The sequence below is a fragment of the Centruroides sculpturatus genome, unplaced genomic scaffold (assembly GCF_000671375.1).
Source record: "Centruroides sculpturatus isolate CEXI.00-Female unplaced genomic scaffold, Cexi_2.0 scaffold540, whole genome shotgun sequence".
Taxonomy (NCBI): Eukaryota; Metazoa; Arthropoda; class Arachnida; order Scorpiones; family Buthidae; genus Centruroides; species Centruroides sculpturatus.
The window spans coordinates 57953-84642 of record NW_019384831.1 but is presented as its reverse complement, the minus strand read 5'-3'; the positions used below and the strand labels follow the sequence as shown (position 1 = coordinate 84642).

The 26690-nt window shown below is 31.7% G+C and overlaps 1 protein-coding gene and 1 long non-coding RNA gene across 5 annotated transcripts; one reads left to right on the top strand and one right to left on the bottom strand.

Moving 5' to 3' along the window:
- Positions 1-82: 82 nt before the first annotated feature.
- Positions 83-26555, top strand: LOC111630116. 4 transcript variants are annotated; one of them, XM_023374142.1, is made up of 5 exons: positions 83-663; positions 11131-11297; positions 16818-17134; positions 24854-25062; positions 25790-26555. In XM_023374142.1, the coding sequence occupies exons 2-5, from the start codon at positions 11253-11255 to the stop codon at positions 26470-26472; spliced, it is 1254 nt and encodes a 417-aa protein (XP_023229910.1). In that variant the 5' UTR covers positions 83-663; positions 11131-11252; the 3' UTR covers positions 26473-26555. The 4 variants fall into 4 exon arrangements, with proteins under 4 accessions (XP_023229910.1, XP_023229908.1, XP_023229909.1 ...); XM_023374140.1 differs by having other exon boundaries at positions 11101-11297; XM_023374141.1 differs by lacking the exon at positions 83-663 and adding an exon at positions 10161-10762 and having other exon boundaries at positions 11101-11297.
- LOC111630118 lies at positions 23052-23341 on the bottom strand. Its single transcript, XR_002757457.1, has 2 exons — positions 23290-23341; positions 23052-23212 (listed from the first exon to the last, which is right to left on the bottom strand). It is a non-coding gene; the product is annotated as an uncharacterized LOC111630118 (long non-coding RNA).
- Positions 26556-26690: the final 135 nt, after the last annotated feature.

Below are 26690 nucleotides of genomic sequence, written 5' to 3'. Positions count from 1 at the left end.
GATGTAAACAACGAGACTCGGAACGGTTCAAGTATGTGTAAACTATCTGTTAAGGTCTTAGCGGAAGACGAACTCTAACACGAGCGCTCATAAACAGGTAGATCTTTGACTCGCGTGTCTATAAAATGTTGGCCGAGATAAACCTTTTCGAACAAAAAATAGAGGAATTTTTGATAGGTGAAAGGTGAAAATGATCGTTAAATTCTTAGACGTCAAACAATGGTAAATAACGGTCTGAGTTATGAGTGCAGGTGTTATTATATTTTATAAACAGTCATCGAGCAGAGTCGACAGAGATATCAGATGGACACCTCGAATCGGACCTTTCCCGCGACCCGAAAAAGTTTCATCTTGCACCTGGAGACAAAGGAGAGACCAATGGGAAAGCGAGGAATGAGACGAGGGACCAATCCGAAATGCGAACAGTGGGCGAAAAAGTATAAAAATCGGAACTTCAAGGTCGAAAGAGAGTCTCCTCCGGATTAAGCCTACCATTGTGATTTAGATTGTGTTGTGCATCCGCCGATCACCGAGGACGCCGCAACGTAACAACGAACTTCTGCTTCGTCCAGATATCTTTCTCGTCCGCCCGAACTGCGACCCATCACACGAACTTTCGCCGTTCCCAGAAGCACCGAGATTTTGGAATTGTCCATTATCGATGTAAGCATGAATTCGAACAAATAAACGGGTTTTATCTTGTAAAACACTTGTACATCATTTGCCTCCTTCGCCACCGCCCACATACGCGGTTTCCCTTAGGCTCATTCTGACGTGAGATAGACTTTTTCCCCCTCAACGTCGGCAAACCTTACATTATCAACAGTGTTATAGGGGGTCGACTGTATTTTATTAAAACATTTAAAATTTGGTAAGTTGAAATTAAAAAGTTTTACTTGATTTTCTGTACCAAGAAACCCTTTCTTTTTTTTTTTCTTCCTTTGGTAAGGGTTCATACAGAGAAGAAACCCTTGGGATTTTTCTCCTATGTGTTATTTAAATATTTTGCACCAGGGCGGCGCACGAGTAACTTGCACTCGGAGTGTTCTCATTGTCGATTCGAACTGTTCTGAAAGTGTTTCACTTCAACCTCAGCAGTACAGTCATTCGTCACTAACCTCAGCATAGTGAGACACTTGTTAACCAGTATCGAATCTTGTACCCAGTTATAAGCAATTTGTACTGGAAGGACGGAATGGGATTTTTCTTCCTTTACTTGAGAAGGAGGCCGTTTTGTCGGATAAAAATCGGATTTTTCTTCCTTTACTTGAGAAGGAGGCCGTTTTATCGGATAAAAATCGGATTTTTCATCCTTTACTTGAGAAGGAGGCCTTTTTCTCGGATAAAAATCGTTTTCCATCTTTCGCTTCATCTTGCTTAAAACACTAGACAATTTTCGCTTTTTTGATCGGTACGGAATCGGCCGTCTACTGGTTAAGCGCAGAGCACGTTTACCTCTGGTGTTTTACAACTCTATACCGTTTATTTATAAAATGGCTTATCGAATTTTAAAACTTTTATTTCAAGTCCGTCTGTTAGGTTTTTCTCCTACGAATTTCTTAAAAGTATATCGTTTCTTCCATAAATCGTTTCAGAATAGAGAGGTTGCGGCCATGATCGACGTTCCAAATTCCATTGTCAAACTTCTAGTCTTACAGGAAGGCGGTGCTAAACGTCCGACGTACAAGTTTTCGCGTTGAAAATGTCGGCCGCGACCTCTCTTAATACTTTCCGAAGTTATATTTCGTCGTTATCTCGAGTATTAGCATTCAAATTTCTATTAATGTTTAGAAATTAGTTTTCAAACTGAGCCTTCGATCCACACTTTTTTATTTAAAGAAAATTTCCTGTATCCGTGAAACTGATGTCGCTTGCGTTGCTTTCTTCTTTGCTCTTATTATATTTGAATGCTGACGAGATGTCTGGTGTCAACGGCTTAGAGTAGGGATCTGGTTCGGATATCAAAATAAAGCTCTTGTGTTGTAGGTGAGTCCACTGATATCATAAATAGAAAATTCACAACCGTTCGGGCGTGATGGAGGGGCAAAGGTACAGTACAATACTTATTGAGTCTACGGGGACGGACATTTCGGGCGTTCGCGCTTTGTGTAGCAATTGAGTTTCTTTTAAGCGATAGGATATATTTCCTAATGTAAATTCTTTCTGATTTTGTTAATTACATATAAAATAAATATTGAAAATTATAACGAAATAGTTACGGCTAACAGATATAAAATCTATTAATTTAGATATATGTTTTTTTTTTTTTTTTATCAAAGCAAGAATTGGCATTTAGAGGGCATGGGGAATCTATTGAATCTAATAACAAAGGTAATTTTATTGAGCTTGTTTATTTATTAAAAGTACGTCAGATAATATATTAATTAAAAATACATTTAGAGAAGTCTATGGTTTTTACTGGCTTATCGAACAAACGAATACGAATGGACCCTACACCGTCACTGACGCAATTAACTGATTGCCCCTGGAAGTTGGCTTCTTACAGAAACACAGCTTCCCTGTCATTAAATATCACGGCACGCCACTGTAAAATAGATTTTTTTTTTTTTTACAATCGATCAAGCACTAAATGAACTAGATGCTAGATTTAGTAATCATAGTAATTATTTTCAATTCTTATATAATATATATGATTTAAATGTCATGACCAAAGAAATGCTACTAAAACACTGTAAGAATTTAGAATGCATTTTAACTGATGTTGATTCTGTTGACATAAATGGGGTAGAATTAGCGGAGAAAATTTCAGCAGTATCTGCGCTTTTGGACAAAAGAGAAAGCCCAAGCAATGTACTGAGCTTAATTACAAAGTTAAATTTTGCCCCAAATCTTACTATTGCTTTAAGAATATTGCTAACGACACCAATAACTGTAGCAAGTGGCGAAAGGAGTTTCTCTAAGTTAAAATTAATTAAGAACTTTTTACGTTCGGCTACTACACAAAATCGTCTTAATTAATAATTTGGCCATGTTGGCAATTGAGCATAAAATTGCTGATCAAGTAAATTTAAAAGATGCAATAAAAAATTTTGCAGAACTGAAAGTAAGAAAAAAAGTTTTTTGTAATTTTAGCGGAGTTGATGTTACCTTGTTTTATTTTCAAAATAATGGCATTTTGATTGTTTGTGCAATAATACATTTTTAATAGCATTCAAAAATGTAAAAAATTATATGGTTAACAATTTGTGGCTAGGTACAGATATTTCTTAATTAATTTCTACTGTCTTGTACTGCTTGATTATCAGTTATGTTATATGTTTCTTTCTAAATATATGCTTTTATTAAAATTTAAATAAAATGATTTGATTTTTATTGAAAATAAAAAGTATGTACCTTTATTTAAATATATATATATTTCTTTTATTCCAATATTTTTTTATTTTCTTTTACTTTTCATAGACACAATGTAGTGACACTTTTTAAACACTTGGCAGATTATTCATATTTTATTAGGTTTTGCCAAAGTAATAAAAGATGAATAATATGTCAAATGTTTAAAAAGTGTCACTATATTGTGTCTATGAAAAGTAAAATATATATATATATATATATATATTCTTAAGGAGCGGCAATTTGTCTTTTTGTCCGGGGTGACGTAACCGCTAGAGCGGGCCCTGCTGACACCCATGCTACGCCACTGTGTTGTCGATTTTGCAAGATTTCTCCTTGAAGTTTAAAATGCCAGTAATTTTTGCGGGTCAATGTGTGCATTTATATGCATTTGATAATATTTTATTTGTTATTAAACGAAATAAAATTAAATTGTATTAATAAATCTAATTTTCTTTATTTTGATCTTTAAAGTCACACCTCATACCAAAAGCGAGATCGTCTTATATTCGAGTAAATACGGTATCTGTACAGTAATATGAAGACACTTTAGAAAATTATATATAAAAATACTTTTTTCCTGCATGTAGATCTCGTAACAATGACTGGAAAGTCGAGTTCTTGAAAATACAGTGGTACCTCGTACTTCGAACGTTCCAGAGTTCGAATGAAAAATTCGACAAAAATTTGCTTCGGAGTTCGAACTCGAAAATGCACTCGAAGCATAAACGCAATATTTGTGTCCAAGTGATCTCTGGCTCTCACTCTTTCGTTATGCTCATTATATTTTCATTACTTTTTTCGCTTTATTTTTGGTATGTTTTTTATATATAACTTACTGCGTTGTTTGTTATTCGTCGATTTTTAACAATTTTTTTCCTTAAATTTTTCTTTGTCGACAGCTTTTTGGCGCCCCGTACGTTTTGTATCGTTTAGTTCATAATTTCTCGAACGAAACTTTCTAAACTATATTTGGCTTGTTCGACATTTAGGAGCATCTTCCCATACACATTACAATTTTCTTTTACTATTATGTTATATCCTTTTCGAAACTCATAAAGCTTTCTATCCGAAGACATTTCAACTTGATTTTATTCAAACAAACTAAACAGTTTAAAGAAAGATTCTAAACAAAATATAAAATCTCACATTATCTATAATATATTAAATTTCCCAATTGTTATTTTAACGTAGATGTGTGATTTAATTATGCCGAAGTCCACGGTGTGCGACCAATAAATGCAATTTTCGTTTTATTAGACTATATAGTTTGTTATGACAACGCAACACTTGAGCGATCTGCGTAGGGAGAATGCCTTCCAAGAGGTCTTTTTAAGGGATTCTGGTCCCTTTTTTGACGTTACAGACGTGAAGAAAACCCGGAAAACTCCACGAGGCCAGCCCGTCCGAGCGAGGCGCGAGCCCACGATCGAACTCCCAGTGTTCAGGGTACGAAGACCGCTTGGCCACTGGTGGGCCATAGGCTATATAGATTTTATGTATTTTATTTATTGCTTTCGTGTTTTAATTTATTATTAGGCCATTTAATTGTGTTATTTTTACTTTAGATTATGTGTATCGAAATGGATATGGGTATGGTTCAGGGTCTGGGAATTGATTAATTCGCTTTCCGTTATTTATAATGAGAAAATTGCTTCGGAGCGCGAACGACCTACTGTACATTCCACATGAATGTTTCGTGTTTATAAATTCTTAAGTCACTGGAAACACAGGAAAACCATTCTGATTCATAACATTTCATTAAAACGTGATATTCATACTGTTAACATCTTCACACATTTTAAGTTCTCTAATATTCTATTTGGTAACTTTATATGAGAATTATTCAAAACTTCCCATTGTTTATTTCTCTCCGACTTTACAGCCACAGTCTAATGCAGGGATGGCCAACAGTTTTTAACCCCGGGCCGAATTGGAAAGAAAACTTTTTTCACGGGCCGAACCAGAGGCTGCCCTAGGAAGATTTTTGGGTGGTGCAAGATCTCATTGTGGTGTCACCCCGTAGAGACTAAATTGTACAGTACTGTACATAGAGATTGCAGATACATTTTTCACATTCTCATGCTTTACCAACATTCTACGCTGTACTTAATACTTAAGAGATTTGTAATGGAGGGTTAACTCTAAACGCACAGTGAGTTGTTGACTTTTTTTTTTTTTAGGCGTCAGAATTTTTCATCGAGCTATTCGGACTTGAGTAGCTGATATTGAAAGATTAATCGCAGGCCGCATAAATTCATTAGACGGGTCGGATCCGGCCCGCGGGCCGTATGTTGGCCATGCCTGGTCTAATGCATTCTGTTTCTACAAGTCGAAGTAGTTTCGAGATCACATTTCAATAATTCGAAATTTAATATCCGGAGACCCGCACTACCACCTTGTACACAGGTATTATATATGCTGTATTCTGTATATCTTGTATTATGTTTCTCTCTTACTCCCATCAATAAATGTGTTGCTGGCGCCCATGATCCTACCCCTTCACCACCTATCCTATCTCTCTTTCCATTTCACCTTCACCCTTCTCCTAAACCTCTCTTTCCTTCCCATTTCACCCTCGAGCGATACCACTGAGTAGTCTCGAGCTTTCACCCCCTTCCCAGTAATAATAATAATAATATCCGGAGACTATTTTGTCTAATTTTGTGTGCTTTCTTTTTCAAGTTCAGGGAAATGGATGACATTAACACAAATTTAAATACAGTAGACCCCTATAACGCGGGTTCCTATAATGCGGCGAAAAAATTGCGACAGTATTCGTATAAAGACACTAAAAGGGATGCGTAAAACGTCATCGCCGACTCGTGTCGCGACAGGATTGGTCGAATCTAGACCAATAGTAGACGAGCAGCCGAACTACTTACACGCTATGGAGAGTTTAGAGGGATAAGTTGAGTTTACTATCGTCTGTACAGTATTATTATCGACTGTACAATATTAACTTAATTTATTTTAACTTTATTATAATTATATATATACTTTCCGCCGTCCAGCGCCACGCTACGGAGAGTTTAGGCGAGTAAGTTGAGTTTACTATCGTCTGTACAGTATATAAATTAGGTACTGCAAGTCTAATACAGTGCTGTAATTTTATACATTTCTTGTGAAAAAAACATTTCTTATTCAACGGCCATAAAAATTATTTCTATTAATGATGTTTCCAAAGTTCAACGAATTTTTCGCAGAAAAATAACTTATCAGAAATCGCGGCCGCCGTTTGGTGCGCTGCTCCGCGACGAAAACAAGCTTAAGCAACGGTGATGTCGAACGGTGCACACTCAGTAAGTAATCCTACAATTTTTTGTTTATAGCATAGTTTATACGGATTATTCCCAAAAAATTATACGTATTTTGGAAATGTTGAGTCGAATTAGTCTAGAATCGATTAATTTTATGGAAGAAAACCTTTCAAACAGCCGTAGTCCGTAAACTTCACACGTGTCGGGCTGTGATTGGCTCATGTATTTAAGGATTCCTACAACGCGAAATTCTTATAAAGCGGAACATATCTACTGCGTTATAGGGGGTCTACTGTACTGTATTGACATTGTATAGAATTATGCCTCTAATTGCACGACATTACTTTTGGCTCGGAATTTTGAATTTTAAAGATCTTATTCTTAAACGCAAATTGATCGATCAAATCGTTAGCGCTTTAAAGAAACAAGAAGTATCCATCACAATGATCTCGGAAGAAAGCAAAAAAATAAAATTAGAAATTGAGAAAAAATTTGACATTTCTCTCCCTACATATCTGGGAAACAAGATTTTGGAAAGCTTTAATAAATAGCAATCAGACAGAACAGAAAAGCAAGCGTATGTGTGAGTATCTAGATGCTGAAAAGTGGTTGGTACAGTACATTTTATCCAGTGAATATTTCCGTCGACAGAAAACTTCTTACAGAAAAAGCTGAACAATTATGATAACAGTTGTGACAGACCGGATTCAAAGCAAACAGTGCATTGAATATTTCCAATAAAATCTGTGATAAAAGCGATGTGGTTGAAATTTACCAGGAATTGTTCAGAACTATACAGTCCGAATGGCGTTTTTGACACACAAAACGGGCTTACTTATTAAAATGTTTGCTGGAACAGAACTGGTGTTTAAATATGATTCATATCAGAGATTTTTAAAATTATTTTCGCTCTATAGGCATTAAGAAGGCCCTTTTTATCAAGTCCACTGTGGTTCGTCAAAGGTCCACAATGGGGCGGCCGATTATTAAGGAAATTTTTCGGCGGTCCGACATACGCGACCCCCAAAACATTTCTGGGGTTTTCGACATATCCGGATTTGATCCCAGATTCTCCAGGGCCGCAGACTTACTCAAGAACTGTAAAAACGATGGCTAATTAAATGATTTGTTTACATTATCTTAATTCGTTCCTGTGGAAGGCAATTGAAAAATAGGCTTAAAAACAAACTGTTATTTAAAAATAAAAACATTTCGACTATTTAATAATTTTATAAATTAAAGTGTACAGTATTTAAATGCAATTAAAATGACTTATTAAATGATAAATTAGCCGCATTATCGATAATGGAATTATAAAACGAGTTTAGATTCGCTTCCATTTTTTAGCGTATTTTAAAATACGTCCAACATGGAAGCAATATTTTCACTATTTAATAATTTTATAAATTAAAATATACAGTATTTAAATGCAATTAAAATGACTTATTAAATGATAAATTAGCCGCATTATCGATAATGGAATTATAAAAGTTTAAACATAAAAATGTGGAGTTTTTAATGTGGAAAGTGTAAAATAACAATATGGTTATCGTTTTTAAACATTTGAGCAATTGCAAGATCTTCATGAACAAAAAAAAAATTTTTTTACTGATAGGGATGATCCATTGGAATGATAATTTGATTATTCAAATCATTTAAATGAATCCATCACTAATTATTATTATTTTATACCCAGAATCTTTATTTTTCAAATTAATTAATTTCCAAATATTTGTGTAATATAAACATAATAGTTAATTAAAATTGGATATTATAAATACAGTAGACTCCCCCTAAAACAATGTAGATAATTCCGTGTTATATGAATTCCCTGTTGTACGAGTCACTTAGATTTTATAAATACGTGTGCCGGCTGTGAACGGCTCACATATTTGTAAAATCTAAGCGACTCGTACAACATGGAATTCATATAACACGGAATTATCTACTGTGTTATAGGGGGGGTCTACTGTAATTATAAGAATTATAATAATTATTTATTTACTTTTATTATTTCTCATGTTTTCTAGTTTGTGGAGAATTGGCATGTTTGGATATCCTAATGGAAGCTGGAGCTTTTCCTTCCACGCCAGATATTCATGGAGCATATCCCATACATTATGCCGCTCAGATGTGTGGTCCTAATAGCGAAATGGGAAACGATGTAAAGATCGGATTAGCAGCCCTTCGAAAACTATTGAGTTGGGGTGTCGAAGTCGACGTTAGCGATCAAGATGGCCGTCAACCACTTCTATGGGCAGCTAGTGCAGGTATGCATTCTTATTCTTATCGTATTTATACAAATTATTATTATAATTAAAATTGTAGTTAGTTCTAGTTGTATATAAATATCATTGAATATTTATAATTGCCTGAAACTATAAATATTTCACTGCAAAAATTGAAACTTTTTGAAATTTTAAAAGCTATTTTCCATCCCAGATTAAATGTCTTTTTATATGGTAATGATTTACTTGAATTTTTCAAGATTCTGAAATATAACAGTAGCTTATATAGATCTAAATTATTGGCTGTTTAAGTGAGGTTATTCTTATTCTCTTAGAAGCGTTTCTGTATTGGAAGATTCTCAAGGGGATGAGATATCGATATCGAATAAAAATAATGGAATAAGGACAAGGTATAAAATTCGATCGATAATAGACTCTTATCTTGATNCACAATACTCCTGTGGTTCGTCACGCTCCGTACTCTCTCCATATGGCTCCGTGTGACCTTTGGCTATTTCTCAAGCTGAAAATGCCGCTAAAAGGAACCCAAATTTAGTCGAGAGAAGACATCATGCGAAATGCGACGGACCGGCTGATAACCATTCCAAAAGATGCGTTCCAGCAGTGTTTCCAGCAATGGCAGGAACGCTGGGAGAAGTGTATACATTACCAAGGAGACTACTTTGAAGGGGATTAGGGTTTTGTATCCCAAAGTCAATAAATTTATTTTTGCCGACCAAAGGTCCGATACTTTTTGAACAGACCTTGTATATCGAGTAATTTTTTCTATGATATGTTGCCTATCATTTTTCAAGTAAATTTTTTTAAAAAATGATGCTGGATAACCCTAAATAACCAAGAGATTATGACAAACGAAAATGTCGAACTCTTATAAAATACGAATAAATTTAACATATCCAAAATAAGTTCAGAATTTTTTAAATTCTGAAGAAATCAATTCAGATTCCAACGAAATCTTGCATAGACTCTTCAGCCATATTTTTTAAACAAATGTAATGCGAAGAATGTTTCTTTACTAATAAAAAGCAGTATTAAAGATTTAATCTTCTGTTAGTAACATTAATTTTATATGAGAAGGAATCATTACTGATCCAAACTTTCTCTGAGCTAGGAGAAAAATCTCCACCCCTCTCGAAGGCCCTGACTAGAAATATTGCGAATATTCATTTGTCTTTCATTTATAGATTGTCAACAGCATCAGATTCGTTCTACAGGGTGGCCTGTAAGCCAATGCATAATAGGCAAAATGTAATGTACAGTGAAACCTACTAATATGCAAGATGACCACTTTGAGCTGGCCCCTTCATTGGTCTCATTAGCTCTGGTTTCACTATAATTGACTTTTCCGTTTCAGGAGAATATTAACGCGACACGAATACCTGTGAAATGGCTTCCTTGGAGGGTGTCCACACTAGGAGGGAGGAATGGGAATTATGACAAGTCGGACAAAATCGGATAAGGGGAGGGGGGGGGTTGAACTTCAATGGACGTCCGATTTCATTAAATTTTATGAATAATAAACTGCATAAACTATATAAAGTGATAAAGATTTTAAGAGTTGAGTTTTGTTGGATGTTCGAAGGGAGAGGGTTACGTAAACTTGGTCAAACTGAGAAAAGAGGGGGGGAGTAAAAATTGTTAAGAAAAATGCGGACGTAATTTGTGGACACCCCCTTATCGTCCGCACCTCATCCCAATGAATTCTTACCTGTTGGGTCTTTAGGTCCCACATTTATAAACAGATCTTGCCACTTACATTGTGATGAGTCAGAATCACAGACATGTCAGGCCGTAACTGGACATCTTCCAAGGTGTCTACAATGATTGAATCACCCGTCTGAGACTGTGCAACATGACAGCAATCACATCGAACGTATCACCTAAAAAGCTTTTTCACTTATGGTGCGTGACTTATGGGACCCCCTAATTAATAGTGTGTACAGTACTATGTTTAAAATATCAGAGTTACAAAATAACATTAGGCTATGGTAATTGCGAGTTTACAATAATTTCTATATTTCGTTAACAATTCATTTGTTAATTAAATATAATCATAAACGACGATTTTAACACTGACTGATCAAGTTACTTCATTCCTATTCTATGACCTAATTTTGATTAATTAAAGACTTCTCATGCCCGTTGACTCAGACTTATTCTATTCACAGATGCAATTGATAGTTTCGATATAATAAATTCAGAATTTTTCAGTATTCTTAAAGTATTGCATTATTTTATAGTTATATTTACGATCTATTATGACCTGCTAGAACTTCAAGTTGCCTATTCTACTTCTCCCACGCCCACGGTCGACCTTTGACATGGTAACAGGTTGTCTTACGTCATCAGGATGTTCGTTAGTTAAATGTAAGTGTAGTATTCTTTCTATGGAATGGGAAGACGAGCGAAAATGCATGGTGAAAACGAAATGTCAAACGTAAGTATTTTAATCTAGCAACTTTTAATAAGTACTTTTAATTTTAAATATTTAAAAATAAGCAATTTAAAAATCCTATGTGGATCTCTAGAATGATTGCATATTTTTCTTTAACAACTCATTTATAATTTCCTAATTTGTCAATATAACTCTTAATTAAAAAAAATTGTTTCTGAAGATTTTCTCCTTTTCAATATAACAATTTTTTATTGTAAATATGTGAATATACTACATTATGAATTTTAAATTCCCTTACAGGTTACACACAGCATTTAATACAACTTTCAACTTGGTATTCATTCTATAAATTAAATTATAGATTGAATATGATTTTAATAATAATTTTTTATTGCAATTTTTCCAAAATTTAGTTTCAAAAAATTTTTTTTGTAATTCAATATTATGGTGATGTAATTAAACAACTTGCATAAATTTAGTTTTAAATGTTATGATTAAAATCATTTAAAAATAAAAATTTATATAATGCAACAAAACTAATTAAGATAAATTATTCCATTTAAATGTAATGGTTAGTTGATTTACTTCATTTGAGTTATTGTACACTATATGTGATTTCAAGAACACAAACTGATGTATCATACAGTGATTAGATGAGTTTAAAAAAATTCTAAAGTAGGTGTGTTTCTATTAAATTATATTATTAAGTTATTTTATTGAAAAATATTCTCAATATTTTTTTATGGCTTCCTTCAGATTCAACTATTATAAAAAAATGTTGAAATTAAGGTACTGAAGTGTATGTTCTGGTGCAAATTGCAATTTTTAAATATATAAAAAGGCTAGCACTACCTACAATAGAGTTATAAGTGGGAATTCAGTTTTCAGATGTAAAAGTTTTGGATAAATAATGATAAAATATTAAAAAAAGAAAAGTAATGTCCAAAACACTACAATCGTAATGTTTCTTCTTCAGGAAAAATGGCTTTGTAAAGTTATTCCTCCTGAAGAAGACATTTTGTCTGAGCTTTTTACACACAAAACTGAATTATCTTCACTTATAATTATGATTTTCAATTTTTAAATAAAAATTTCTGAATTATTTATTTGTATTAAATAAAAAAAATTAACTAACTCCCAAAAACATTAGTCAAATAAAAATGAAAATGTTTAAAAGATCTTTCTATAAAAATAGCATATTAGATATTTAATATCACAGAATGTTCTTCACTAATTCTCTATTTACAAAAAAGAAAACTGGATTTGGTAGAATTGGTTAAATTAATTTAGTAGTAAATGAATTTGTATTTCTTTTCGAAGAAAACTGAAAATTGCAAAAATTAATAACATCATCCATTGATATTAAACTGGAATATGATGAAACAGGAAAATATAAATTATTTTAAAAAGTTGTCAGGAAGTCTGCATTCCATCTTCATGAGAGATATTTGAAATAATTGAATATTTTTAGTTATTATTATTAATTTGGTAATAAAAAAAAAATACAAACATTGAGAGAAATCATCAGAAAACATTAATCAATAGAAAATATACTGAAATTTGTATTTTGGAGTACACAGATATCTTATTATTAAAATTACATTTACAAAATCAAATTTATTGAGGAGGAATGATACCGAACCATTTTGAGTAATACCTAATTAAATGTAAATAATTTTCTCAACTCAAAACCACAAATAACAGTACCAGTAACTGAGAGCCAAACATGTTAAAAAATGACACAATATTCCAATGGATATTTTGATAAGTATATTTTGTATGATTTAATCTTCAAGAAGACTTGTTTTTTAATCAATTTTACTTCTACAGTTAGAAAATTAATAGATAAATATATTTTTAAAATTTTCTAAACTCAATGTAATCTATCAATAACAAATTATTGATAGAGGAAAAAAATATATATTTTCAATATTACATTATTATAAAGTTATTTAGATTAAAAAAATAACATTCCTTCTATTGTAGAATGCTGCATCCACTTCTTTCTGAACTTTCTCTTATTGCACTCCAGTTCCATTATTATTGTTGGCTTTCATTTGTTTACAAACTTTTTCAGTTGGCACCAGACTTTATCAATCAGATTCGTATCTGGGTATTTGGTGATCATGACAAATGTGTTAAGTGGCTTGCCCGAAGAAAATATTTACACATTTAGCCCTATGGCAATTGTCATCTTGAAACACCATCTCATCATCTCCATACTGATCTTCAGTCATTGGTTGCTAGAAATGTTTCAGACTTTCCATATATATTGACTGTTACATTAGTTTGAAGAGTAGAAAGTTTGCCTTGTCCTTTCCAAGATAACAGACTGGAGTAATTTGGAAGATTTCTTGAGACACTGTGGAAGTTTTTGTTGCTCTTCATCCAGACAAACACACTGATGTCATTGCCTTGACCCAAGCAATTGTGCAAATTATGTTTCCATTCCTTACAGTCCATTCTTTGAGTGCTTTTTTTTTCTACTTCAATCTGTAGATGATTAATTCTTTGATGTAGCTGGTTGAACTTTTCTTTACTTTTTGAAAGCCATAGCCCATTGCTCTGCTTCTCACTGTTTTATCACTGAAATTAACTCCACTTTTCCCACTCATGATTTTAATTCTTTTGATGTTATAAAACTTGTTTGACAGACCATTATGAAAAATCTGTTCTGTCACCTTTCTCACTAGTCTTCCATTTTCTGTCTTGATCACCACTTTTTATTTTTTTTTAACTGAAGCAGTGAATTGATTTTTCTTCCACAAGTTTGATATTAGTACTGTACTTTGTACTCATCCAGACACTTGCAATTTGTTTGTAAGCATCCTTCCTGTACTAGTCTAATAACCTGTCTGTGCAACCTCTTAGCCATTTTGTTATAAGGATACATCTGTGAAAGTGGAAGATATATAAACAGATGATGAGATGACCTCAAGCAGAAAAATGAGCAGTCTAAAATGTTCAAAGGGAGAGAATGAAAAGAAATAAAATAATAAGCCACATACAATGAAATCACACAAATGTACTTCAAAAGTTGTTTTTATAAACAACTTTAATGCACTTCTATCACTGGCATTATGTATGAACTGTATAAACAGTTCATACAAGAGTGCCAGTGATAGAAGTGCTTTCTCTTAGTAATTGGAAGCACTGGTGGTAAAAATTGGTTTTGCCTCAGGTGTAAATTACCATCAAGCCAGCACTGTTTATGAAATATGAGTCATGCTTATTTGTTCAGGAATTACTAATATCAATTATTTCTATCTTTGGACAAAAATAATTAATTCAGTTTAACAAAAGTGTGGAGATACATTTTTTGATTACAAGCATAAAAAGTTTCTTTAAGAAAAGTTTGGCATTCACATGAACTCAAAGTGACACTTCATTGTTATATTGCATACAACCCATGGAAAAAAGGAATTGATAATTTTTTTACACTTCCAAACAATTCAAATATATAAACAAAGTCAGTACAGAGTTTAGGAATTTTGTGTGTATTTGTTTGTTATAACAAACAATTCCTAAATTTCTAAACCCTGTACTGACTTTAATATGAAAAATTTATTTTCATATTAATTTTATGTTAATGTTAAGTTATAAAATAAGTACAAGACTTCTATTTTCTTTCATGGTACAAAATTAATCTAATTTAAACTATTTTAATTTGTTCACCTACATTAAAGTGTAGTCCAGAGAAAGCTGGGTTTTTCTTTTTTTTAATATTCTTGTAAAGATATTGTTTTGTGAAATTTTATTATAATACAGGTAACCCCCGTATAACATGGCACTTCTACAGCATGGATTCGCTCTAACACGGTTTGAGAATTGGTACCATCCCCCGTATAACACGGTACTTTTATAGCACGGATTCGCTCTAACACGGTTCGAGAATTGGTACCATCCCCCGTATAACACGGTACTTTTATAGCACGGATTCACTCTGACACGGTTCGAGAATTGGGTAAAACCCTCGTACAACAGGAAATGTAATAAATTTTTACATACTTAAGTAATAATAGTTCACGAAAATTATTATTTTCGTGAACTATTAGTACTTAAGTATGTAAATTTTCTCTTCTCGCCTTCTGTCGATACACGTGGTCCTTCTCGAAACTTGTTTCAATGTTGCCAGATCGCGACGCTTCTGCTTCTGATGTTGCCGAATGTTTTTCCCTTATTCCATACTTGCTTTATTCTTCATAAGTGCTTAGCACCATATAAGGAAATTTATAAAGACCTTTTAACTAGAAGCAAGCAATCTAAAATTACATACATTTTGCAAAAGGTAAAGCATGGATCTGAAGATAATGCAGAAAAATGCTCAGAGGATAAGGATAACTTGCCAAAAAGAAAACGCTCTCGGTTAATTAATAGTGTTTTTAGTGATGACGAAGAAAACATTGTTTAATTTATATTAATATGTATCACTTAAAAAAATTTTAATGAAGATATTTATCTTAATTATGAAAATATACTAGCATGTTTTTTAATTTTTGGAACCTAACCCTCCTTTTCGTATTAGTTCTTTGTTTCGTATAACACGGATTCGCATAACCTGGCAATTTTTTGGAACGTAACTACCGTGTTATATGGGGTTACCTGTATATTAATTTTAATATTACTTTGATTTTAATGATTTTTTCTAGTACGTAATTCTAACAAATATAATAAATGAAAAAGGTACAGATCCCCATATGTTACTCAGAAGTTACAATTTGTGTTGGAAATGAAGGATAGCATAAGTTAATTTTTCTTCACATTCTGGATGGCATCTTTCTCTTTAACAGTTGGTAATCAATCCTTCACTATTGTATGACAGAGTTGAGAATTTTCTTTTATAACGTTAAAGCAAAGTGTTATAAATTTAAGTCTAGATTTCAAAGAAACCATGCTATATCAGATGAACTTCTAATCCATTGTCTACAGAATTTTTCACTGAGATCGTCATCATCTAGATCAGGATATCATCTTGTGTTGGGACTTTATTTTATAATAATTATTGCAATGACTGATTGATAAATAATTTTCATAAAATAGATTTTGGTAAAAATTTTTGAATGATGTTATATTAAAACTACTTAGATTTTATTGCTTTATAATTGAAAATTGTTTCAAATACAAAGTGGAAACCTTTATTATAAAATTAATATTAAGACAAATCAAAATTATTCTAACTTCTTGCTGAAATAAAACAACAATCAATTGTTGTTAGATCATAACATATTTTTTTGAGAGAAGTAGAACATTAAAGTGTATTTATTAACTTTAAAGTAAATCTTACATTGAGCACAAATTAATATCAACATAATTTACATAAATAAGAGAAGTTTACAGTGGTTTATATAATTATATATACATATACATATATATATATATGTCTTTAGATTAACTTAATCATAGTAGCTAAGTATATTGTTAAGATGAACTGTGGGTTGTGTGTGTTAAATTCAGGATATTGTGAAATTAGCATCCTTTTTTTCCCTCATTTTAATAATAGGTTCATTTTACTTATAAATTTTAAGAGTATTGTCTAATAATTAGGTTTTATTTGTTTTTTAGGACACAAGCATAAAAGAAAAATTTAAGAACACAAGTTGCTGCACCTGGATATTTCCTTGGTTCTTTATCTATTCTCTTTCCAGATTAATCATTTATTTATATAAAATATATCAAGATTGTTATGCAGTATCTACCTATTACAGAGGGGGTGACATTAATTATTGCATCATCTCAATTTTTTGTTTTCTGGTTCCAGCTTTTAGTTATGTAGTGTACTTAATCTTTGCTAATATAATCCAAGAAGAAAAGGTCAAAATAACAACTGCAATAACCAATATAATATATGGATTATTATTAATTCCTTGGCAAATTAAAAGGTATATTTAAAATTTTTGAAGTATATGAAAAATTTATTTTCATATTAATTTTATGTTAATGTTAAGTTATAAAATAAGTACAAGACTTCTATTTCTTTCATGGTACAAAATTAATCTAATTTAAACTATTTTAATTTGTTCACCTATTTTAAGGTGAAATAGTCAAACAACAAAAAAAAAAAAGTGCTTTGTTTTGTATGTGAATGTGACAGCAGAATCCACCGTAAGGGAACAGAAGTAAAATACTCTCCATCCAAGTTCAAAATCATTCTTTGTAAAAGACTGATTAATCCAAAGAAAGTTCTCTTGTTACTGCTCCAAATGAATTTATATTTTTATTGCTTTGCAAGACCCAAAGAAGTTTACTAAACTTCAAAATATCTCCAAGTTTTCAGAAGCCAAGTTGAAAGAAGTTACATATATAAAACTTGACATTGAAGAGCTATTAAAAGATTAGCAGTTTTAATATGCAAGGACAAAAGTTGAAAAACACAATTTTTAAGCCTTTTTATTCTATTTTCTTGAAAATAAAAAATATCCCAATTTCAAAAATATTATGGAAATATGCTTAAAAGCTTTAATTTATCTTGCATTCTGACTGCTCAAAGCTTTTTAAATTATTTTTTAAACTTGGTATTATGTGACAAAAAAGCTTTTTTGTCACATAATACCAAGAATACTGTGAAAGCTGAAGAAAATTCACTTTTTACTTTTTAGTGCATTTATGTGAATAAAAAAGCATTTGTCGAAAACTTTTTTATATTTTTTATTTTCTATTATTTAATATGCTCCACTATAGTAGTGAAGTGCTTATGTTAGGACTTTTGTGTGTCTGTCAGACATTGTGTTCCATTCAATACAATCATAACTCGTCAGAGACTGCATTTCTTAACTAAATACACTCAAACAAACCTTTACATATGCAGCCGTAATTTAATAGATAAATTCAAACGTTTTCGACCATATTCAATGGTCTTTATCAAGAAAAAACTGAAAAATCGAACTTCGAACCAAAAATTTGCGTTACGATACAGGCGTTATTTTTGAAACGATTTTAAAAAGATATTCTATCGTATAAGCGCCATCTCTACATATTGGCTATAATTACGGCTGCATATGTAAAGGTTTGTTTGAGTGTATTCAATACAATCATTACGCATGCGCAAAAGGGAACTGAACATTTTCGTTTATGGTCACTGTAAGCTATAGTAAAAACTACGCAGTTCCTCTGGAATCTATAAACCATATCCCTTACTATATATTCAGTGGAAAATTCTTCTGAACTACTACTTAATTCCAAGAATTTATAAAATTTATTTTAAACAAAATTAATATTTGATTCTCTTTTGTGGAGTGTGCTATCAGATTGTATATGTAACACTGAATAATTGAAATTTTTCTTGTTTTAGCATTTAATTGAGAAGTGGCTGAAAAATTGAGCTTCAAGATTTCATGTAGACAGTACAACTAAGAAAGGGCAAAGGGCTGCCAGAAGTATAGTGCCATCTGTTATCAGATTTTTATAAATTCCTAAAATTGTTTGTAAACTCTGCATACATATGTATTCCCAATGACAATTTTTTTAAAGTTTCAACTATATTGGAAATTGGGTGAAATTGAATTACTTTATCTAGACAGACAGAGTAAGTTAAAAAAAGCATATAAAAATTTATTTCTAGCATTCCCACTTAGAGACTTTCCTAATAACTCAGATGCAGTGAATGAGAATTGGAATGAAAGACTTCATCAAAATATAAACGAAATGGAGAAATATAGAATGAAGTTACCAGTAATACTGAAATGAGAGCTTTATGGCTGATCATTATTGATATATTGAAACAAATTAGAAAAAGAAATACGTAGTACGATCCAAAAGTTCGGGGACTTGGCATAAAATTCCTTACCCTAAAAAGTTTATATTGCCGATGCACAACCACCTTCAAACTAATTACCTTGGGCAAGGATACACTTTTTCCAGTGGTCGTATAACTTCTGGAAGCACTGCTGGAAGCCATTTTTTGAAACCTCCCATAAGGCCTCCTGCAATGCTGCTCTCACCTCATCTGATGACACAAAACAGTGTTAAATAAATAACACCACGTTTCATCATCTGTTATGATGTGGTTAAAAAATGATGGATTCTTATTGGCTTTGTCGATTAAATCATCCGATATTCTCATTCGTTCTTCCTTTTGTTCAGAAGTCAAAAGTCGAGGGACAATGTGCTGAGACACTCGGTGCATGTTAAGATCTTCCGTTAAAATATGCTGGCAACTAGTCTTTGATAAGTGAGTAGCCGCAGCGATTTTTTCAAGAGTTCGGTGACGATCTTTGCGAACACATTGACAGACTAACTCAACATTTTCCTCGTTCCGTGAAGTCGAAGGTTGGCCAGAGCGTTCATCGTCTGCGATGGGATTCTCGTCCCGTTTTAAAACGCCGATGCCATTCGTACAGCTTCGATTTTGCCACGATAGAATCACTGTACACCTTTCTTAACAATTTTAAAGTCTCCGTAGGTGTTTTACCTAAACGCTGACAAAATTTAATGTTGCAGCGCTGTTCTTAAAACTTCATTTTTATTACGTCGCAGAACAAAGGTAACTATCTCCGGAAGAAAACAGCAGCACTCGCGATTTAATTATGTGACATGGGCGAAATAAACCTGAACATGTAGGAGTGGTTTGATAGAATCCATTTCATACGCTGTAACTTCAAATACATGCTTTTGTTGTCATAGATTACTGCAGTCCCTGAACTTTTGGATCATACCACGTAATACACAAAAGGGTATTCATTTCTTTTTCTAATTTCAAAAGTGCTTTGAAAACCTACTATAAGACTAAGAAAATAGCGTTGAAAATACAAAATAACATTGACAAAGCTAACAGAACTTTCTTGAAATTTTGTTTTCTTAATTTTGAAAAGCACCTTGATACCTGAAAGTAAATATATTATAGCAGCGGTCCCCAACCTTTTTATCGCCGCGGACTGGTCAATGTTTGATAACTTTACCGCAGCCCACTGAGGGGGATGTTGATTGTTCATATTTTAGATTGATTTAATTTAATAATTTTAATTTAACTGTATTTAAATATGCCTTCAAAATAAAATACAGTTACACCAAAAAATGAATATAATGTGATTTAACATTTTAACTCACTAGAAAGCTAAATCAATGAGAACCCTGAGCTTGTTTCTTTGCAACGAGACAGTTCCATCTGGGGGTAATAGAAGACAATGACACTCGAAGTGTGTTTCTTATGTCCAGTTTATTCCGTTGTTCAGTCGTCTATTAAAAGTCACACAAACCCGAGACAAATACACCATAGTAAATAAAATGGAAATAATTTAATGTTCCTTGGGGCCGCCTGGTATCATTTGATTCCCGGGCCGCGGACTGGTACCGGTACCGGTCCACGGCCAGGGGGTTGGGGATCACTGTATTATAGTATAGTGAAATGAGATTTTTTATTTTCATTATCAGTTCATAAATCTGAACTCAGCTGGTAAAGAAAATCAAATATAAATATATAATGTATACTTTTAGTAAATGGATGAAGAGTGAGAGGGGGGGGAACTCTGAACTGATATATGTATAGATACTTCATTTATATATAATCAAAGTTTCTACATATTCATTGTAAATGATCAAGATAAACTGAACATTAATCTGAAATTAATTAATCTGTTAAAAAACTGATTAACAGTTGCTGACAGTTGAAAATGGGCATTTTCAACTGTCTACACCTGAAGATGGTCCATTAACTGGATCAAAAACATCAGCATTCTTTAAACTTCATCTGTTGGAGTGCATTGATTAATTCAGCTGAGTAACTACAGTGTATAGTTCATTTTTATTAAATCACATAATTTTAACAATAATGGCAGTAGTATTAATGAACTAATCAAAATTCTTGTATGGGATATTGGAGTGTTCTAACAAACCAGGGCTGTGGAGTCAGTAGACCAAGCCTCTGACTCTGCTCACAGAACTTCAGAAATTGGAGTTGGACTTTCTAATTCTAAATAATAATTTAAAATATATCTTGATTACATTAACTGACTGGGTACTTCATTACTACCAAGTGAGTCATCAAGCATTCTTATCTAAACTGAAAGTACTTACCACATTTACTCACATATAAGATGAGGTTTTTATTCATTTTTCATTGCTTCAAAATCTTAGGTTGTCCTATATGTGCAAGCAAAGGATTCTTTTGAATTTTTGCAATAATTTTTGTAAACTGTGTACAGGTAACCCTGTATAACACAGGAGTTACGTTCCAAAAAATTGCTGCATTATATGAAACAAAGAACTAGTGCGAAAAGGGGGGTTAGGTTCCAAAAATTAAAAAAACATGTTGTTAAATCCTTATTTAAATCGGATTTATTATTCATTTTTTTCATAGGTAAAATACTTATTTATTATTTAAGTAAATATTTTACCAGAGGATTATTCATCCTATATGATGATCTCAGCGTGAGCACCATCAACTGGTAACAGTTTGTAGGTGTGTTTGTTAATAGTGGTCACTCTGCAACGGGAATGCGCTGCTGTTTGTAGGCATTTAGGAATGATGGTGAAAGAAAAATGGTGGCACCCACACTATCGATAGTATCATGCGGAGGAAGCTATAATTCTAAAATGAGCTTTTAGAGGCAAAAGAAGGATCCCAATTGTAAAATTTAACCATTAAATGGATTATTTGTTGAAAGAGCATTCAAAGTAGGCCACGAAAACAATTAGAATGTTCATGCAGAGGTATAAAAGAACGCACCCTTTATTACATTTTATGCTGTACAAGGGTTTTACCCAATTCCCAAACCATGTTAGAGTGAACCCGTGTTATATGGGGGATGTTCCCAATTCTTGAACCTTGTTAGAGGTTAGAGTGAATCCGTGCTATAGAAGTGCCGTGTTATACGGGGGTTACCTGTATTTGCATTTTTTACCAGATGCTCATCCTCTGGTGTTTAAAAACATAAGTATTTATCTGGGTCATTTGAATTGTTCTTTTTATTGTTGAGAGCAGAGCCGTAACTAGCCATTCCTGTGCCCTGTGCAATAATTTGCATTTAGGCCCCTTAATTTATTTGGTTTTGGGAAAATATTAAAAATCTATTGTAATGTATTTGTTTTATTAAGATTTATTTTAATTGAATTTTTCTGGCTTTAATTTCAGCAAATTCATTAACTACACCATCGTAATTAATATTTTTAACGATATTGTATTCTATTGAAATAATAGAAATATTGGATAATCGTTCATGTTCGATAGTTGATCTTAAATAATTTTTTATTAAGTTTAACTTGCTAAAACTTCTCTCGCACGAAGCAATAGAAACGGGAAGAGTTAGAAATATTCGAAGAGAAACATTAATATTTGGGTAAGACTCAATTAAACCAAAATCATGAAGAGCCTGTAGAATATTAAGTGCAGATACAGTTTCTATATTTTGTATAAGAGTCGTTACTTCAAAATTAAAACTTTCAATTTCACTTGTGAATTTGTACTTTTTTAAATCTTTGCTATACTGTATTTAATAGCGAGATCTGCAACCGAATTTTTTAAATGAACAAACTCATGCATTGTAAAGACCAGCCACAGCGAAAGCAAAAATCGTCACAGATACTTTTCATTTTTTCATAACGCCAATCTATTTGACACAATAGAGTGTCAAAAACACTGTAAATTTGTATTTTAAATAATTTTTCAGGTGTCAAGTTACTTCCTTCATCTGGTGTTTTATCTATTTCCATTATCTTAATTCTTTTTTTTTTCGTTTATTAAGAAATCTCTTTTCTATACATTTTGGTTTGTTTTAAGAATATGATCAATAATAGCATCTGTTTATATTCTTGGCCATAAAGCTATATCATTTATTACTTCCATGTATCTCTATATATCGAAGCTTTTTTTTTTTTTTTTGACTATTTCTATCTACTGCGTTTTCGCAATCCCTTTTTTCAGTAGCATTTTAAAGACTGCGGGAGTTCCTTCGGGGCCCTATGCGCCAGCATAGTTCGCTTACCGATTAATCCGCCGTTCAGGTATACACCACATATGCGTACCACTATAAAGAAAAAATAGATGTCAGAATTTCTGCACGCCTTTTACAACCTCGAGACTAAGATTTTATTCAGGAGTTACCGTTTTCAATTTAGTAATTTTAAAAAATCCTCGGGTAGATTTATTTTTGTTACAAAATGTTACCTTTACAGATTTCTAGCTCTGCACACTGTAGAAAAATCTAGAAATGACAGAAAGCTCTATAAAGTACAGAAAAATCTGTAAATTTGAAAACTATAAACATCAATTTAAATTTCTCAAAAAATAAATTAAAAAATATCAAAAATCGCTACTTTTGGCTGATTTGTCTGAGGTCTCCGCTACTTCACTACGTCCCTCTAAAAGTCGCCACAGTTGGGAACACTGGTGAGCAGACATCTAGGGTCTAAGTATGGCAAAATGTAATCGCCAAACCGCGCTGTAGAAAGGAGGAAAAATTTAAAATTTAAAAATATAATTTATTGTGAACAGCAGTTTGGGCCCCCCTTCCAAATGGGCCCTGTGCGGGTGCACCTGTTGCACCTGCCTAGTTACGGCTCTGGTTGAGAGTAAAGTTGAATAGTAATAGGAAAAACAAAGCTTTTGAATTGAATTCCAAATTGTAATTCCAAAATCACACGGAGCTCGATATAAGTTTTAATCCATTCCCATGAAAACAGATGACTATTTGGAAATCAGAATTCAGAGAAACTCATAAGTGCAATCAATGGAGAGTGGATTCAACTGTTAAGAATTGGCAAAAAAAGGTTCCCAATTGTCCAACTTTACATGAACAAATCATGTTGATTTTATAAGGTTTTACCTTAAAGTTTAAAATGCCATTAATTTTTGCAGGACAATATGTGCATTTGATGATATTTTATTTGCAATTAAACAAAATAAAATTAGAATTGTATTAATAAATCTAATTTTCTTTATTTTGATCTTTAAAGTCACACCTCGTCCTATATGCGAGATCATCTTATATTTGAGTAAATACGGTATCTTTTTTCATAGTTTTTTCTCATCATCACCATATCTTTATCTTCAATCATACATTGATACACAAATTGTTTTCCATCTGTAGTCACAGATGGAAAACAATTATAGTAAAGCACTTTGCTACACTCATAGATGGAAAAACTCAGATTAAAATGTGATTCAAAAACACCCAATTTAAGCCAAGTCTTAGACATTTTGTATGGGTCTTTTGACAATAAAAATTTAGAATTAATTAACTCAATGTATTTGAATATAAATTTCTGAAAAAAAAATTAACTGTAATTACTAATATGTAAAGAAAGACCACGAAGAAGGGAAATCATCATAAAATAAGATCTTGCATTACAGGCAGCTTCTATAATGCAAGATGGGAGGTTAATGCTGCTATTAGCTTAATATAAAGTATATAATAAAAAGAAAATAGAAGTCAGGATCTGTCCATTGTTACTGGTTGAGTTGCATCAGTGTCAGAAGCAAATTCATTATAGATGAGTCAGTTTTCACAGCTCTGCTAACAACAACAGTGAATTATTATTATTGAAATTTGCAACTGCAACAACAAATGCTAATGTTAATTATTGCATTTTACTTATGCATTTAGTTTTATTTATATTATTGTTACATTGAATGAAGATCAAAATATACAAATAATTTACATTTACAGCATTCTTGAAGTTTTGGGATTTTCAACTCAAAGAATATGTCAAAGAAAAGGTCTGTCTGAAGATGAAAAAAAAGAATATAATCTTATAGAACATCAAGCCATGGTTCTTGAATTTTTTGAAGACTTCTTTGCTGGGTTTATTCAACTTGCTTTACAGTTATATATAATAATAATGAGTCTAGATGATCCTTCATTTAATTCAAAAATATGTAAGTGTCTTAATTGTTAATTTGATATCAAAAGTTTTAATAAGAACAAATAATATAAGATAGTATCAAACACTATCTAGCAGGAAGAATATCATGGCTTGAGTTTACTTAATAGTTAAATGAGTATTGTATTTAACATCACATAATATGATAAAAAAAAATGTTTATAAAGTTTAAAAATAAGATAATTTTAAAGCTATCCTCTAATACCAAATATTAATTCCTCTAATAAAAATCAAATACTTTATTCAAAACTTTGTATCCAAAGCAAATTTTATTATTAAGTTGTAATTTTTCTGATTACTATACAGAAGTTTTTGAATTGTGATAAAACTGGGATAATATTTATTTTAGAAATTCTAACCTTGATTAGCTGTAGCTTTTGCAAAAAATTAACAAACATCAATTATTAACTGGTAAATGTCAGCAAACTAATTATAAACTGGCAAGTTTTATTTAATCTTTGTTAATTAGTTAATATTTAAGTTAATTTGTTCTGTTTCTATTTATATCATATTCTTCTGATGTCAGAGTTTTGTTTATTTGATAGTTAAGAATGATTTATTCCAATTTTTAAATCTAGAGAGACATATTTAATTAATGAAATATTCCAAAATTAAGATTAAACTTAATTAAAAATTGTTTTCTTTTGAATTTATACTTTATCTCTGTAATAATACTGAAATATAATATGATTGCATTGGATTAATCATTATAATATTTTCAGTGAAAGAAGAAATAATTTCATCAAGTTTAATAATTATTTCCATGATAACAGCTGTTAGAAGAAAGGACGATGGTTGGTTAACAACATTCTTTTCGTTTATTGGTTGGACATTAATTGCAACATCTAGAACACTGATCATTGCATTAACTGCAACAATAATCCATGGAGGAATTGTTGGCCTTTGCCTTTTTCATGCATTAATTATTACTATTTGGTTAGTTCCAATTTGTTGGAGAAGTTATACAGAAACTGAATTATCCAATAAAAAAAAATTATCTATTATTTTTATAATATATGTTATATTTGGACTACCTTCTTTAATATTCTGGCCTATCCTGTTTCAACTAAAGGAAAATAAACGTCCTTTCATTTTTATGGTAATTATAGGTTTGGAAAACATTGCATTATTTTGTATTTGGTATTTCTTAAGAGAAAATAAACAATGGACTATAAACAATACTTACTTTACTGCTGTTATTGGTGGAGGATCAGTTATCGGATTTATCTTCATTATGCTTTATATATTTATAAAACCAAAATATACAGATCAAATTGTTTTGCATGACATGAAAGTAGAGAATGCCAGTTCATTTGGAATGTATTTTGAATTTTGTGATGCAGCATTTAATCTTCCAGTTTCTCAATGGATAAATTTAAATCTTCAACAAATAAGACAATCATAGTTAAAGTTTTAAATTAATATTTTTATATGATCTCTCTTAAAAATAATAATTTTTGTAATCTGGTCATAAGCTTAATATTATAATAATACCATGACCAAAATATATTTTTAATACTGTGTAAATATATTGATGATATATTATAAATATTGTGTCTCATGAATCTCATTTTGTATAAATTATAAATTTTTACCATATTTTTAGAATTTTTTTCAATTCCA